General features: G+C 38.9%; 1 protein-coding gene across 2 annotated transcripts; it reads right to left on the bottom strand.

Annotated features, from left to right (window-relative positions):
* Positions 1 to 52: 52 nt before the first annotated feature.
* Positions 53 to 10,522, bottom strand: LOC113068349 (ubiquitin-conjugating enzyme E2 E1-like). 2 transcript variants are annotated; one of them, XM_026241072.1, is made up of 6 exons: positions 10,407 to 10,522; positions 9,836 to 9,990; positions 8,882 to 8,932; positions 1,551 to 1,683; positions 960 to 1,107; positions 53 to 648 (listed from the first exon to the last, which is right to left on the bottom strand). In XM_026241072.1, exons 2-6 carry the CDS (start codon positions 9,982 to 9,984, stop codon positions 551 to 553), a joined length of 579 nt encoding a protein of 192 aa, XP_026096857.1. In that variant the 5' UTR covers positions 9,985 to 9,990; positions 10,407 to 10,522; the 3' UTR covers positions 53 to 550. The 2 variants fall into 2 exon arrangements, with proteins under 2 accessions (XP_026096857.1, XP_026096858.1); XM_026241073.1 differs by lacking the exon at positions 10,407 to 10,522 and adding an exon at positions 10,086 to 10,394.
* Between the last annotated feature and the right edge of the window lie 3,176 nt (positions 10,523 to 13,698).

Raw genomic sequence — 13,698 nt, 5'->3', positions numbered from 1 at the left:
CTTACAAGTTAATAAATAGCTTCAATTAAAAACAGTAAAACACATAGTATCATAATGTATAAATTCTTGATTTTTATTTGCATTACTGTAATAAAAATGAGATTTCACAATGCAGAAAATTCATAACCATCCTTGATATATTTCCAGATGCACTATAACCGCAGGGATGTTCCTGACAGGCTTTAACCAGAAATACACCATCAGTGTTTCCCTCTGAAGGCTTGCACTGAACCGTCCCGAACGACTCCGTACACCAATGTCTACTTTAATATTGGTGGGAAAATACACACATGGAACAATCTTGCTCTAGGCTCATGCTGTGACTTCATTTGACGAATAAAACCAATTTACAACAGGAAGGCAAAGACGACACACATTAAGATACAGTTTTGTCAAATCATGATGCTACTTGAGCCAAGGAGAGAGAAAACAAAACAAAAACAATGCAGGGAAAGAAACATTTAATTCCATCATAAAATCCACCCTCTATCTCTACCCTATGCCCCCGCCCCCCATATCCCCCCGATGTCCGACAGGCGGTCAGAGGACACTATGTGGCGTAGCGTTTGGTCCACTGTTTGGCTATCCTGTCGTGCTCCGGTCTGTTGGTTGTGTACTGCGTGGCGATGCTTCCTACCAGAGGATCAGCTGCAGAAGAAGATTGAAACACAATCATCAGCAGAACCTCCTGAGCTGCTTTGCTATCTACATCTACACAGTCCACTGGATGCACTGATAGCGCACTTCACACATGCCGTTACCTTGTTTCACTTTATATTGTGTGCAGTTTCATACATGAGCATGAGGCGGCTGTATCGATGCCCACACCTGTAACTGCTCTGCTGTCGTCTCGGTCAAACAGCTGGAGCTCCAACATACTGACACACACTGGAGCTCCAGCCCACGACCAGCTAACAAGCACCTACCAACATCTCAGACGAGCCAGAGCCGTGTCTTACCTGGGTTACAGTCTGTGAGCAGAGAGCAGATGGACAGCAGCACTTTGGAGATGGTGAGCGCTGGGCTCCAGTTGTCCTTCAGGATGTCCAGACAGATCACACCCTGACTGTTGATGTTGCAGTGGTAGATTCTCGTGCGAAACGTCACCTGAACACATCAGAACGGCACAACAGTCATTAAGAGACTCTCTTATAATAAATAAGCCCTACTCTTTACTCATTTAGTCCTACACCAGAGGCTTTTCTTCTCCTGAAGTTTGTACAAACCCTCACTTCCTTCTTTACAGCCCTGCTTCCTGTCTGTCATAGACACTTACAGGTGGACACTGAAGCCTCAGCTCAAGGAATTACAATAGCTGTTTGTTTGTTTTTTCAACAATTTAATAATTTTATAATCCGTTTGACAAGACCACAGGAAACAGATGATTCTTCTGCACAATCTGACTTTGCTGCAGCCTGGAATAATACAAAAGTATTCTTTCTGTTTTTGTTTTTTATCTCACTGACCCCAATCCTTTGTATGTGGTTTGTAAGTGAAAGCATCTGTCCATCCCCAACACTAACTGTGTCTCTCTGTGAGCGAGCTCTGACCTTGGGGGGTTTGAAGGGGTAGTCTGGTGTGAAAGCGATGTCCAGGAAGAACACGCCTCCCTCATACACTGAACCTGGAGGACCCAGGATAGTGGACCTCCACTCGTAGATGTTGTCTCCTTTAGGACCCGCACTGAGGAACAGAAGCAGAGAGGATCATTTACTCAGAAATACACCAGAATTTATCTGTAACACCAGGTGAACTTGTAACCTGAAAAGGTGTTAACCAATCTCACTAATAATAAATTATATATAAAAAGGTATACAAAGGTTTACTGTTTCGAGTTAGGCTTACAGTTAAAGGGATAGCGCACTCAAAAAAAAAAAAAAAAAAGTTATAATTTTTTCAGCAAACCTGTATGAATTTATTTCTTCTGCTGTACACAAAAGATGATATTTAGATATTAGAGTATGGAAGAAAACAAAAACCAGAAACTGTTTGGTTACCACCGTTCTTGAAAATACAATCTTGTGTGTTCAGCAGAACAAAGAACGAGTAAACGAGTGATTTTAGATTCAAATCAGTATTAAATGTGTCTTGAAGTGCTGTAAAGATAATCACTTTACAGCTGAAATGTACATGACATCACACACACACACGCACACACACACACAGTGATAGGACTGATATTAGTTATTAGTACAGCACTGACTGTACTAATCTGTAAGCTGTTACAGCTCCAACCAGTAAATGTGACTGAAACAGCTAAAAATCAGAAAACCATTTCTGAAAGCCTTGAATCATGTACACAAACATACAGAGGAAGCAAGCTGCTCGATGACAAGAACTGCACAGCAGTCGACTCAAAGTATCTGCTGCTTCTCTCCATAAGTCATGTGCGGTTTGAAATCACCAGGACAATATGGTAAATGTTTATAGATACATAAAAGTGGACAAGTGTGTACTGTGGATTAAACAATCTCTTTGAATCCCAAATGAACATGCAAAACATCAGTAAGAGATCTCTTTTCTTCCCTATCATCGGGCGTGCAATATATTTCCTCTATGATGATATCCTAATTGCTAAAATGATATGCGATTTGATATTATGGAGTATTTCACAAACACACACACACACACACTATGAGATGTAGATAATACTGCCGAGCGCATTTAGAGTTCACGTTTACACTGCGTGATTTAGTCTATTAAAATACATTTTGAATACCCTCAAAATTCATGATAACGGGGCAAATATGCCCACATATGACTTTGTCTTTTTATTTTGATAGAAGCTGATATAGCTAATAAATCACACAGAGTACAGGTTTTTTTATTTTTTTTTTTACATCAGTACGATTGCAAATGTGGCACTGATTTAAGTATTAATTGACTTAAATTTTATATACAAGCTTCTGTTTTTGCCAAATTTCAGCAAAGAATGTAGCTTTTAAAAACAACAACAACACAGCAGAACAGTTTTGTGTCTCTGAGCAACACAAGGTGGCGTTTCGTTACTGAATCAATCAGCCGTTTGAATGAATCGGTTGAATTAATGACTCAAAGACGGATTTGCCGCCACCTATTGGTGATTTTAGGTTTTTTAAAAATATATTATCTTTTTTTTATTCCCAGAATCAGTTCAAATATTACTATTGAACGTTTTGTTTTTAAAGCATCAAAACATTATGTATTAACTCCATTTATTTCCTACATTAAACAGTCTGTCTGTGTGAACGCATCTATATGCCGCTTCAGATGCAGATTCTGTGCCACCTCTGCATGTCAAAACAAATGTCATTGATACGGATTTAATCTGATTGGTAGCTCTGTCTCTTACTATTTGAATTTATTGATAAAATGTAAGAATTTGACAGATGATGATGCATACATTTAATTAAGTAAGAAAAAATGCCATATAAATGTAATAATAATCATATAAAAGGTTAAATCAGTTTTAAGTTATTGGAAAAGTTAATTTCTGTTACACTTGCAAAGACAAAATATAAGCACAATAACACACAGCAAAATATGGTCTAATTTGATTTTTTTTTTTGTCGCTATCGCACTCCCCTTGGCAGGACTTGATTTTGTCCATCAGGAATCACATGCATGTCAATAAATTGATTCTATGCATTAAGTCTTAAAGTGACAGCAATCTCAAATAATTGTGAAATTCCACTGCTACCTAAAATCTTGATATCAAAGTAACCTTACTTCTGGCAAAATATACTCGCAGCCCTTCTTGAATGAGGTACTCTTCTTATTTGGAAGAAAAATACAGGTGGTTTCCAGTTCCCTTCTATTTCGGTAAACATATAAAAGGCAGTGTACTTATTCACTAGAATAAATAAATGCCTTTTTAAGCCATGCAATCATTTACTGCGGTTTCAGACTAGAGACATACATAACAGTGTGAATGTGCTTATAATAGCTCTTTAAAAAGAGACAAAATCAGCAGAACAGAGGAAACCAAGCTTTTTAGCAACATTAGAAGAATATTAAGACAGCTGAAAGGATATTTAAAGATTAAATTACAGATCTGAAACTTTATAGCAGGAACTTCATTCACTGCTTGTATAAAAGTTGGTCAAACGTGACTTGGCCCTCTGTGTTTTCAGAGCAGTGCAAATAATCGCACCTAAATATATAACTAAAATAATCAGAGGCAAATTTAGGCTCAAGTTTTTCCTGTAACCAAACTTGCCTTTTTTGGCAGCAAAGATTCACACAAACTGTTCATGTGTCAGTGTCTGAGCGTAACAGCAATGAGATGAGTGCATCAAACCAGTCCCATATGATTTCCACTCGGATTCATGCTCCACAACAGAAGCATCTCAACAGCTGAATACAACCACACACAGGAGGCACTGAACACACACACACACACACACACACACACACACAGTGTTTGGACGTGTCAGCCAGTGATAAACTGCTCAGTACACAGAGAGTTATTTACAGCAGAACTAACTTCAGCCTGTTGTAAAAAACTAGAATGTAATGGGAATGGAATTTATTTTTCAATTACCTTTACTGCACTACATGATTTATAATATTACAGTTCAAACATTTGTGGTTAATATGATTTACGACTTTTATTCAGCAAATGTTTTAAATGGATCAAAAGCCACCGAAAAAAAAAAAAAAAAAAAAAACATTTATAATGTTAATCTCTGCTAAATGAATAAATGTAAATAATGTTGCTAAATATTAATATTGCAAATAAATGCTGTTCTTTTGAACTTTCTATTCATCAAATAATCCTGAACGCATATTAGAATGATTTCTGAAGGATCTTGGGACATTAACGAGTAATGAAAATGGAGTGAAAATTCAGGAATAAATACCAGTTTAAAATATATCAAAAATAATTATAAAAAAAAAAAAAAACAACAATACACAATATATTAGAAAAATAATCACAATATTGCCATTTTACTGTATTGTTGATCAAACAAATGCAATTCTTTCAAAAACATAATATAAAACATATATATATCTTCTCAGCCCCAAGAACTTGATCGACGGTGTATAAGTGTTAAAGCAGTTAAGGCACAATCTGAGTTTGCTGCAGCCTGGAATTGAACTACTGGTTTCGTCTGGTCAGAGGAGAACTGGCTCCCCAACTGAGCCTGGTTTCTCCTTTCTCGGTTCCTTGCCGCTGTCGCCTCTGGCTTGCTTAGTTGGGGTCACTTCATCTACAGCGATATCATTGACTTGATTGCAAATAAATGCACAGACACTATTTAAACTGAACAGAGATGACATCACTGAATTAAATGATGAACTGGCTTTAACTGAGAGTTGAGTGTTTACTATTGTTCTTTCACATTACTGACTTTACTGAATACTGTAAAGTGCTTTGACACAATCTGTATTGTTAAAAGCACTTTATAAACAAAGGTGACTTGATTAAACCGGCCATCAGCCGTCCTCCACTCTAAATATAACTAAAAGTAATACTGTTCGCTCTCTTTTGTTGGTATTATAAAACGTAGATTTTTTTTCAACAAGAAAAAAGCCTTGGAATCTTACTCTGCGTTCTCGTTAAATGACCTGTGGTGAAAAGCGTAAGCTGGTTTTACACGCATGCGTGCACATTTATTTTAGTGCCCAAATTAGCAGGTTACAGTCACACAGTGTCTGTGTGTCTCACATAACACACAAAACATTGTTAATATACGCTATAATAACATTCATCAAAATGCTTTCCAAAAAAGTATGTCATGCAAATCCAAAGTGTAACAATTAAGTTGCTGCAACTGATTGATACTGGATAAAGCTGTATGGAAGTACAATAATTGGTTGGTTTTATATTTAAAGGGGGTTGAAATGCTATTTCATGCATACTGAGATTTTTACACTGTTAAAGAGTTGGATTCCCATGCTAAACATGGACAAAGTTTCAAAAATTAAGTTGTACGTTTGAAGGAGTATTTCTGTTCCAAAAATACTCCTTCTGGTTTGTCACAAGTTTCAGAAAGTTTTTTTCGAGTATGGCTCTGTGTGACGTTAGATGGAGCGGAATTTCCTTATATGGGTCCTGACGCACTTCTGCCGGAAGAGCGCGCGCTCCCGTATAGCAGAGCACTGAGAGCACAACAGACTTCACTGATCAGAGCGAGAGCGTCGCAAAATGTCACAGAAGAAGTGTGTTTTTGGTTGCCAGGGCAAGACAACCCTGCACAGATTACCAAAGAAAAAACAGCATTAAGGGACCAGTGGATGGAGTTTATTTTTACAGAGCATCAACGGAGTTGTGCAAGTGTTTGTGTTTGTTCCCTGCATTTCGAAGATGCTTGTTTTACAAACAAGGCCCAGTTTGGTGCCAGGTTTGCACATCGTTTATTTCTTAAGGATAATGCAGTCCCAACGAAAAAGGGTCACGATCGTGTGTTGGAACCGCAGGCGGTGAGTAAAACTTCTTCAAATATCTCTGCCTCCTTGTTAGTGCGTCCTCTCCCATGCCAGAGACTCGGTTTGAGCCCCGCTCGGAGCGAGTCGTTGCTGCTGCTGCTCTCGTTCAGTTTCAGCCTCGGGATCTGATTCTGGATCATAAATAAATGGCTGAATCTGACTGTTAGCCATGGTTTGTTTTGGATGATGTTTTTTCCTCACGGTAGTGTCACAGCTTCCAAACGCTCTCAACGCAAAAGCCTATTCGCGCTCGTGATTCTTTAGCTCCGCCCACACGTCACGCCTCTAGGCGCTCGTGTTTTTCCTGGGAAAAATCGGTACAGACTATCTTTCTCTTATAAATATAATAAAACTAAAGACTTTTTGGAGTTATGAAGGATGCAGTACTACTCTATAGGTACTCAAGATTAACAGGATATTGAGTGAAAACGAGCATTTCACCCCCCCTTTAAGATAATATCATTATAAACCTCATTATTTCACTCCATACTATCTCATACTGCTTGTGTGTCATGTGAAACACACCGAACACAGCCTCCTGTCCTTCTAGATCATAAACACCCAAGCACTCACAATCATAACAAGTAAAATGATGGAGACACCATTTCCATCATCACAGTTTTGCATTTCTAAACATCTGGCACTTGACAGAGAACAGCAGCTTCCTAAAGTCTGTTCTCAGAATCCCTCGGTGCTTCTTTAATGAAGTTTAAAGGAAAAACCCTGCAGCTCTCAAACGGGTTCTGCTTGTCCTGCGACAATCTCCGAGCGTACATCTATAAACACACACACACACACTCATAATACTTGTGTGACTACACCAAAGGTCACAGGAACCTCTGGAGTGTTTACAATGCTTCCTTTCGCCGTGAGACACAACACAAGCCCACAGTCATGTGACAAGGCCAGCCGTCTGATGTCTGAGCAGAAAAAACAACAACTCTAGAGCAATAACACATGCTAAACAACCGAGAAAGACTTGATTTAATTCATGACAGACATGAAATGCACATCAAATCCTGTGGCTTGCTTAGAAGAGCTATCACTTTTCAAAGCCATTGGATTCATACAAAGAAATAAGAAACTCATCTGTCAGACGTCTGCAAGCCGGATGGATTTGTATCAGATAAACAGGGATGTGTGAGTGCAGAGTGACACGAGATGATAAAATAAGAGGAGATCTGAGGACACACTGCACATTAACACACAATACAAGGTTGAAAATCAGTGAACTTCTCTTTTGAGGTCTGTTTACATCCAGACAGATTCTGAGGAGAAAATTCAGTGCAATAAACATTATAAAAGAACAATGGTCGATGCACTTGTTCAGACCGACGCCAGCCAATAAGATCCACACTTTTGGTCACATGTCCAGAGCGGCTGCTGTTTGAAATATGTAAATACGGTCTGATTTCCTTTCATGTGCGAGACAAGCGGGTGTCAAAAACTAATTTGCTTAGTGTTTTGTGCACTGGGCACAACCAGGGTATCACTGGGATAATGTGCTAGCTTTATTTATTGAGCCAGTCTGTCGAAAACGTGAATGCATTTGTGTTGGAGTGAACAGAACATCCTCACAAACATCGAGCAAAAGCCACACTGACGTCCTGGACTTTTTTCCTTTTTTGTGCCCATCATTTCACATCAATTCAAAATCTGCTTCGGCATCTCAGGAGTGTGCACACTAGACGAGTGTCGGCTACAACCTGAACCGCTTTGTTCAAGACTTTAAATGTGAAAGAGTAACACAAGCCTTCGAGGCTTGGCTTTAGCAAACGCTGCTCATAAATCAAGAGAGAGAAGAAAGCCACGGCGGGGGGGATGTGACTCTGACACCTCCAGATAAAAGAGCAAGTCAGACACGTGAGAGAAGGCAGTGTATAAACAGATGCTGGAGATGACCAGGTGTGTCAGCTCTGCAATTCTGAGTCAAAAATATCATTTATTTACTCATTTATCTTGTAAGCTGGTCAAGTTAAAGTCTGAGCTATCTGCCCGTCTAGAACAACTCTTTTACTGGAGCACGAGCCTCTGATAATATTACTGATAACTCCAGGTCTGCTGACACAGAAAACCCTATTCTGACCAGTGATTCAGTGATGTTTCTGCAATCGTGTCCTGCGAGGAAACACTGCAACAGCTTCAGTCCAGAGGTAAAACCTGCTCACGTTTGCCATCGCTCTGTGAAATCACATCCGTGCGATCGCTTTGCATGAAGGTGAAAGGCTCCTCACACGGATTATGCTAGACACACAGAGTGGAGATCTTCACTGATGCTTGGGTTTGAAAGCGACTTCAGTGTGAGATGTGCTTCAAAGTTACACCATTGACCTTTTAGCCGGGAAATCACACCTAGACTTGGCTAATGTCAGAGCTCTGTCTTTGCTACGGGCAGCAGATCCCACAGGAAGTTTGTTGGTTTTTGGTTCAAGCATCCAGAGGATATCAAAGAGATGAAGCATTTGCTCACCTGCAGTTTGGTGGCGGGTCCAACATGATGTCAGCCAGCTCTTTCTGAATCCTGAAAAAGAGACACGTGATTGAATATCTCTGAACTCTGACATCCACATACATCTGGATGCCGATGATGGCCAAAAATGCAGTCTAGAAGCAGCACCAATTTATTCTAGAAGAGCATGTTCGTTGTGTGTTTGATCATATCAGTTATGAGTTTTGGAGTAAAGCTCTTTCAAAGTAAAAGCTGCTGTCTGAAAGCTAAAAAAAACACACTGACCAGATAACAGTATGCCATGAAGGTCTAACTATATGCCTTGCCTTCATTTGGTTGGTTTCAAATGCTGTGTATGATATCTCTCAATCTTGTGTGTGTGGTTCTGTGTCTGATCTCATTAATAAAAAGATAAGGCCACATTGTTCCTCTAATACTTAACTGAGGATCCTCAAAATACTGTTAGTTATGTGTTAAGTGAACAAACAGTTGAGAAAGAAATCAGATGTGTATCATTACACTGGATGCTGTCGAGGTCCTTAATGTTAATCTACAAAAATAAGAGAGAAAATCTTTTTTTTTTTTTTCACTCTTTACTGAATTTGTATCTTGAACAATAATCAGTGTAGATTTCATTTGTACACTGAAGACTATGCAGTGACATTTTACATTTAATCATTTGTTTTCTGTAGAAAAACAAAAATGCTGGGTCGTTTCAACCCAACTTTTGCTCAAATATGGACTAATCCAACCACTGCGTTCAATTTGTGATTACATTTTTAACCCAAAAGATGGGTTTGTCCATATTTGACCCAAGGTTGGGCTGAAACGAGTGTTACTAGACATCTACACACTCGAACATTGCTTAATTAGTGTCTTTGTTCTATTGATTTATTTGTGCTATTTTCACACAAAACCTGTGAGGTGTCCGACTGACAGGGCTCTGGCCAGGCCTCGGGACGCCCTCACGCTCACCTCTTGGCGCTGGTGGACAGGAGTTTGGAGGTCTTGCTCATGTTGGCTTTACTGTCTCTCTTTTTCCCAGCGGGGTCTCTGTCCTGCTGCTGAAGGCTGGAGGAAGAGGAGGATGACCCAGAGCTGGCACGCGAGTCCTCATCCGACATCCCGATCTATCAAACACACACAGACACTGCAGTGAAGCGAGACACACGTCACACTGTAACAGTGCATGAGTGTAACCACGTCTCGGGGGATCGAGTGTGACCTTTAACTCCAGATCAACAACACGGAGCGACCCTGCGCGCCATCGCTCAGCATTTCAGCTTAAAATAACCCGAACACGACCAGACGCTAGCGACATTAAACCGAGCACGAGCACGAGCTTCACACCATCCCACAGACGCGGTGAAGGGATCCGGTAGAACACGGTGGATGTCGTCAGCTCCGGAGGCTCGTAGTTTCCGTCGATGGAGCAATGTTTCGGACCCTTACCGTGCAGAAGAGAGTAACGGCGTCCTAACGCGCCGCTGATGACAGTATGATGGGAATGTGAGGCATATTGATTAAGGATAGAAGGGTTGTGTACCTCTCTTTGTGTCGGTGTGTGTCCGTGGACGCGCGTGTCTCTCAGAGCGGAAGTGCTGCTTCTGCAGACACACACACACACACACACTTACTTAGCTAAATGGGGACATTACATTGACTTCTATTGTTTTTATATACAGATAGTTATACACTTTTTAGCCTAAACCTACCCTTACCCCTCGTAGAAAACATTCTGCATTTTAACAAATTAAAATAATAATAATAATACTTCATTAAGCCCACTTTATTTTTATACCAGCTTTACAAATGAGGACGTCCTTAAATGGAGGTTTTTGGGGATTTTGTCAGGTTTTGCCCCCTTTTGGGTACCAATATGTCCCCCAAAAATGGTACACACACGTAGCGCGAGACGACGTTGAGAAACATCAGCACAAAACGCTTCTTAAATTAAATTAAATTTAAATTAATGCATTTATCAGACGCTTTTATCCAAAGCGACTTACAGTGCATTGGCTGTCAATTTTTACCTGTCATGTGTTCCCGGGGAATCAAACTTGATGATTGAGCTTCTTGATGTTTTTTTTTATTTTATTTATTTATTTATTTGGGGGGTATTTATTTTGATATAGCTTGATAAACAACTTTATTTATTTCACAACCGAAGTAGTTGATTTTTTTTCTCTGCCATTATTATTATTATTATTATTTACATAATACAAAATAAAGTGTATACTAAATGTAAAATAATAACAATAATAATTGTTCCAATTTGGGGAGGTAAAATGTAAACGATGTTAAATGTTCATTCTTGGTTTATGATGAAGGCTGGGATAAAATCTAGCTTCTGATCTGTAGTGAGGATTACAATTACATTTTTCATTCAGGTGTTTTACCTCCACAAATAACACTTTTTGTTCTTCTGAAGATGAAGGGAAAAGTAATCTTTTCCGGAACATGAATATCATTTATATCAATGTATTCTTGTATTGTGGGGGGTTCAGGAAGCAGACACTGTCTTGTGGGTGCTTTTTTACCAGCAGATGTTAAAATGGCAAACAGTTACCCCCCAGGCCATCTTTCCTGGAAGTCAGCATATGTTATATATTGGTTCATGTTTAAACAGTTTTTTTTTTTTTTTTTTTACATGCACATTTAAAGAAAATACTTATTTTTTATTTCAGGATCATTATTGTTATTTCTGCAACTATGTAAATGAAGGTCTATAAAGTGAAATTAGAGCAAAAGAAGAAGAAGAAGAAGAATTTGGGCCTACAAAATACAATAATGCAATACAGTCAAGGAAGTATCATTTGAGATAATTAATAAAATCAAAGGTGGAAATGAAATATGATAAAATACATAAAGTGTAAATAAAGATTAAGAAGATGAACTAAAGTTTACTGACACAAAGCAAGCAGGTCCATGTGGATGTCTTCACACACACACACACACACAGTTGAAGTGTTTCTCTCATGTATATAACATGAACACATACAGTATAAATTACACACTAGCAAGGAAACTCATAAACACACATTAAAGTACTGGATTCGGAGTCATTTTCATACTCATGTAGAGTTTTAGATTTACTCACTTTAAATGAATGTAATTTGTAATCGGATGACTCTTCCCATAACTCAATCTATCGATCATGTGATCTGTTTCCTTTCAGTAATACACTGTCCGCAGTAGACTGTGTTTTCATAAATGTCCTCAAAACATATCGAGAGACTGTTCAACACAGTACCATACTCGTTTATCATCCCAAAGTAAACTAAAATATCCTTCAGATTACAATCGAAATGTATTTGCATTCATTCAACTATAAATGTATTAATAAAGGTTGAATAGAAAAATGCTTTTGCTTTCTATGAGCATCTTTTTGAGTGATGTCATGCTCCCAGCAGCCAGTAAGTCACAGTGGGCTTAAACAAACCTATCTTTATCTTTATTATTTGTATTAGTGGCTGTCAGTGAAGAAAACACTTCTCACAGTTTGACTGGACAGATAGAGAAGTGCTTTACTTCCCGTTTGAGTTTGAGTTTATTTTGCTATCCTAATTAACCTATGCATGATTACTTGTTATATTTTTATTTGCTTCTGCTGTTGTTTTTCCCCTGTCATTGATGACTATCGAAACAGACCTGCAATGTTTTTTTGTCTTTGAGAGCTGCTTAGTAAAGTCCTAATAAACTGTGGAAAAGATCTGGCTGGTGTCATAAGCCGAGGGTCATGATTGTGATGTTAAATCCGTAGAGAAACACTACTGAAAATGTGGTCGAGCCCCTTCCTTCTTTTAGGCAATGATGGCTGTGGCCTGATCTCACCAAAGTCCTTTTTAGACAAGTCACGTGACTCGGCGGCCATCTTTGAAACACCTCTCGGGTATGCAGTTGCAGCTCTCATCTCTTTGAATGGGGAAACATCTTTATTGATTAGCCATTGGCTCTTTCATTCAGAAGGCGGGGCTTCTTGCTACTGAGCGGCCAAATTGAGCACGGCATTGTTCCCCATTCAGAACTATACGAGTGAGATAGTCTTTGATCTCACCCACATCATGGCCCTGTTTTATAGGAAACCCCCCATTGATTCCAGCTCAGAACTTTGCATGAACACACACTGAGAAAGAGGAAGAGGAGCAGATCTACTTCCTGTCTGTCTGTCTGCTTCACGGCTCTGATGTGATGCAGCATGAGGTCGAGTGTAAGGTGGCATGTCAAATCTGATCTGAGCTGTATTGATGAGGGCAGATAGTTTGACTAAATGATAAGTGTATTTTTTCATACTGGACTGAAGTGTACTCAGTGGATGGCTTTTGTGTCTGGAGATAAGGAAATAGGTTTGGGATTGCTGTAGGAAAAGAATACATCTGAATGTGTTTTCAAGTGGCATTTCTCTTTTTTTTTCCAGGTTTTAATTACTTTCGGAGGCAGATTGGTCTGTGAATACATTTAGGTCATCACAGTAGGTTTGAAAAAATAGCATCAAAATTTCAAAGTAAAAAACAGGTAGAATGTATTTTTGTTCCATAATAACCCAATGAATGTAATTGAGTGATGCAAATGATATGTATATAATATTCAGCTACAAATGTAAACAGAGTAAAATTCATATTCCTTAGGAAAAAAAAAAAAAAAAGTGTTATACATTTAGGTGTGATTTTCCTGTAATGCTGATATTACATTATATATAGCCTACTTGTTACATACACAGTTATTGCAGCACCTGCATTTGTGGCACGCGGGTTGCGTCATGAACAACACTCATAAAGCTGCTCATAACAATAGCGTTGTGGTTTTGGTGTTTGTCATAGTGAAAGGTGGATGCAAAA

This window comes from Carassius auratus, linkage group LG44F (assembly GCF_003368295.1).
Source record: "Carassius auratus strain Wakin linkage group LG44F, ASM336829v1, whole genome shotgun sequence".
Lineage (NCBI taxonomy): Eukaryota > Metazoa > Chordata > Actinopteri > Cypriniformes > Cyprinidae > Carassius > Carassius auratus.
The sequence above is the reverse complement of the archived record's forward strand: the minus strand, read 5'-3'. Positions and strand labels throughout refer to the sequence as shown.

Excerpts from the sequence above, each read along its gene's own strand:
- LOC113068349 (XM_026241072.1), bottom strand. The coding sequence starts at position 9,984 with ATGTCGGATGAGGACTCGCGTGCCAGCTCTGGGTCATCCTCCTCTTCC. Across the intron at positions 1,684-8,881 it reads GACCCGCCACCAAACTGCAG|TGCGGGTCCTAAAGGAGACA; the intron begins GTGAGCAAATGC and ends TCTGTTCCTCAG. Across the intron at positions 1,108-1,550 it reads ACCCCTTCAAACCCCCCAAG|GTGACGTTTCGCACGAGAAT; the intron begins GTCAGAGCTCGC and ends TGATGTGTTCAG.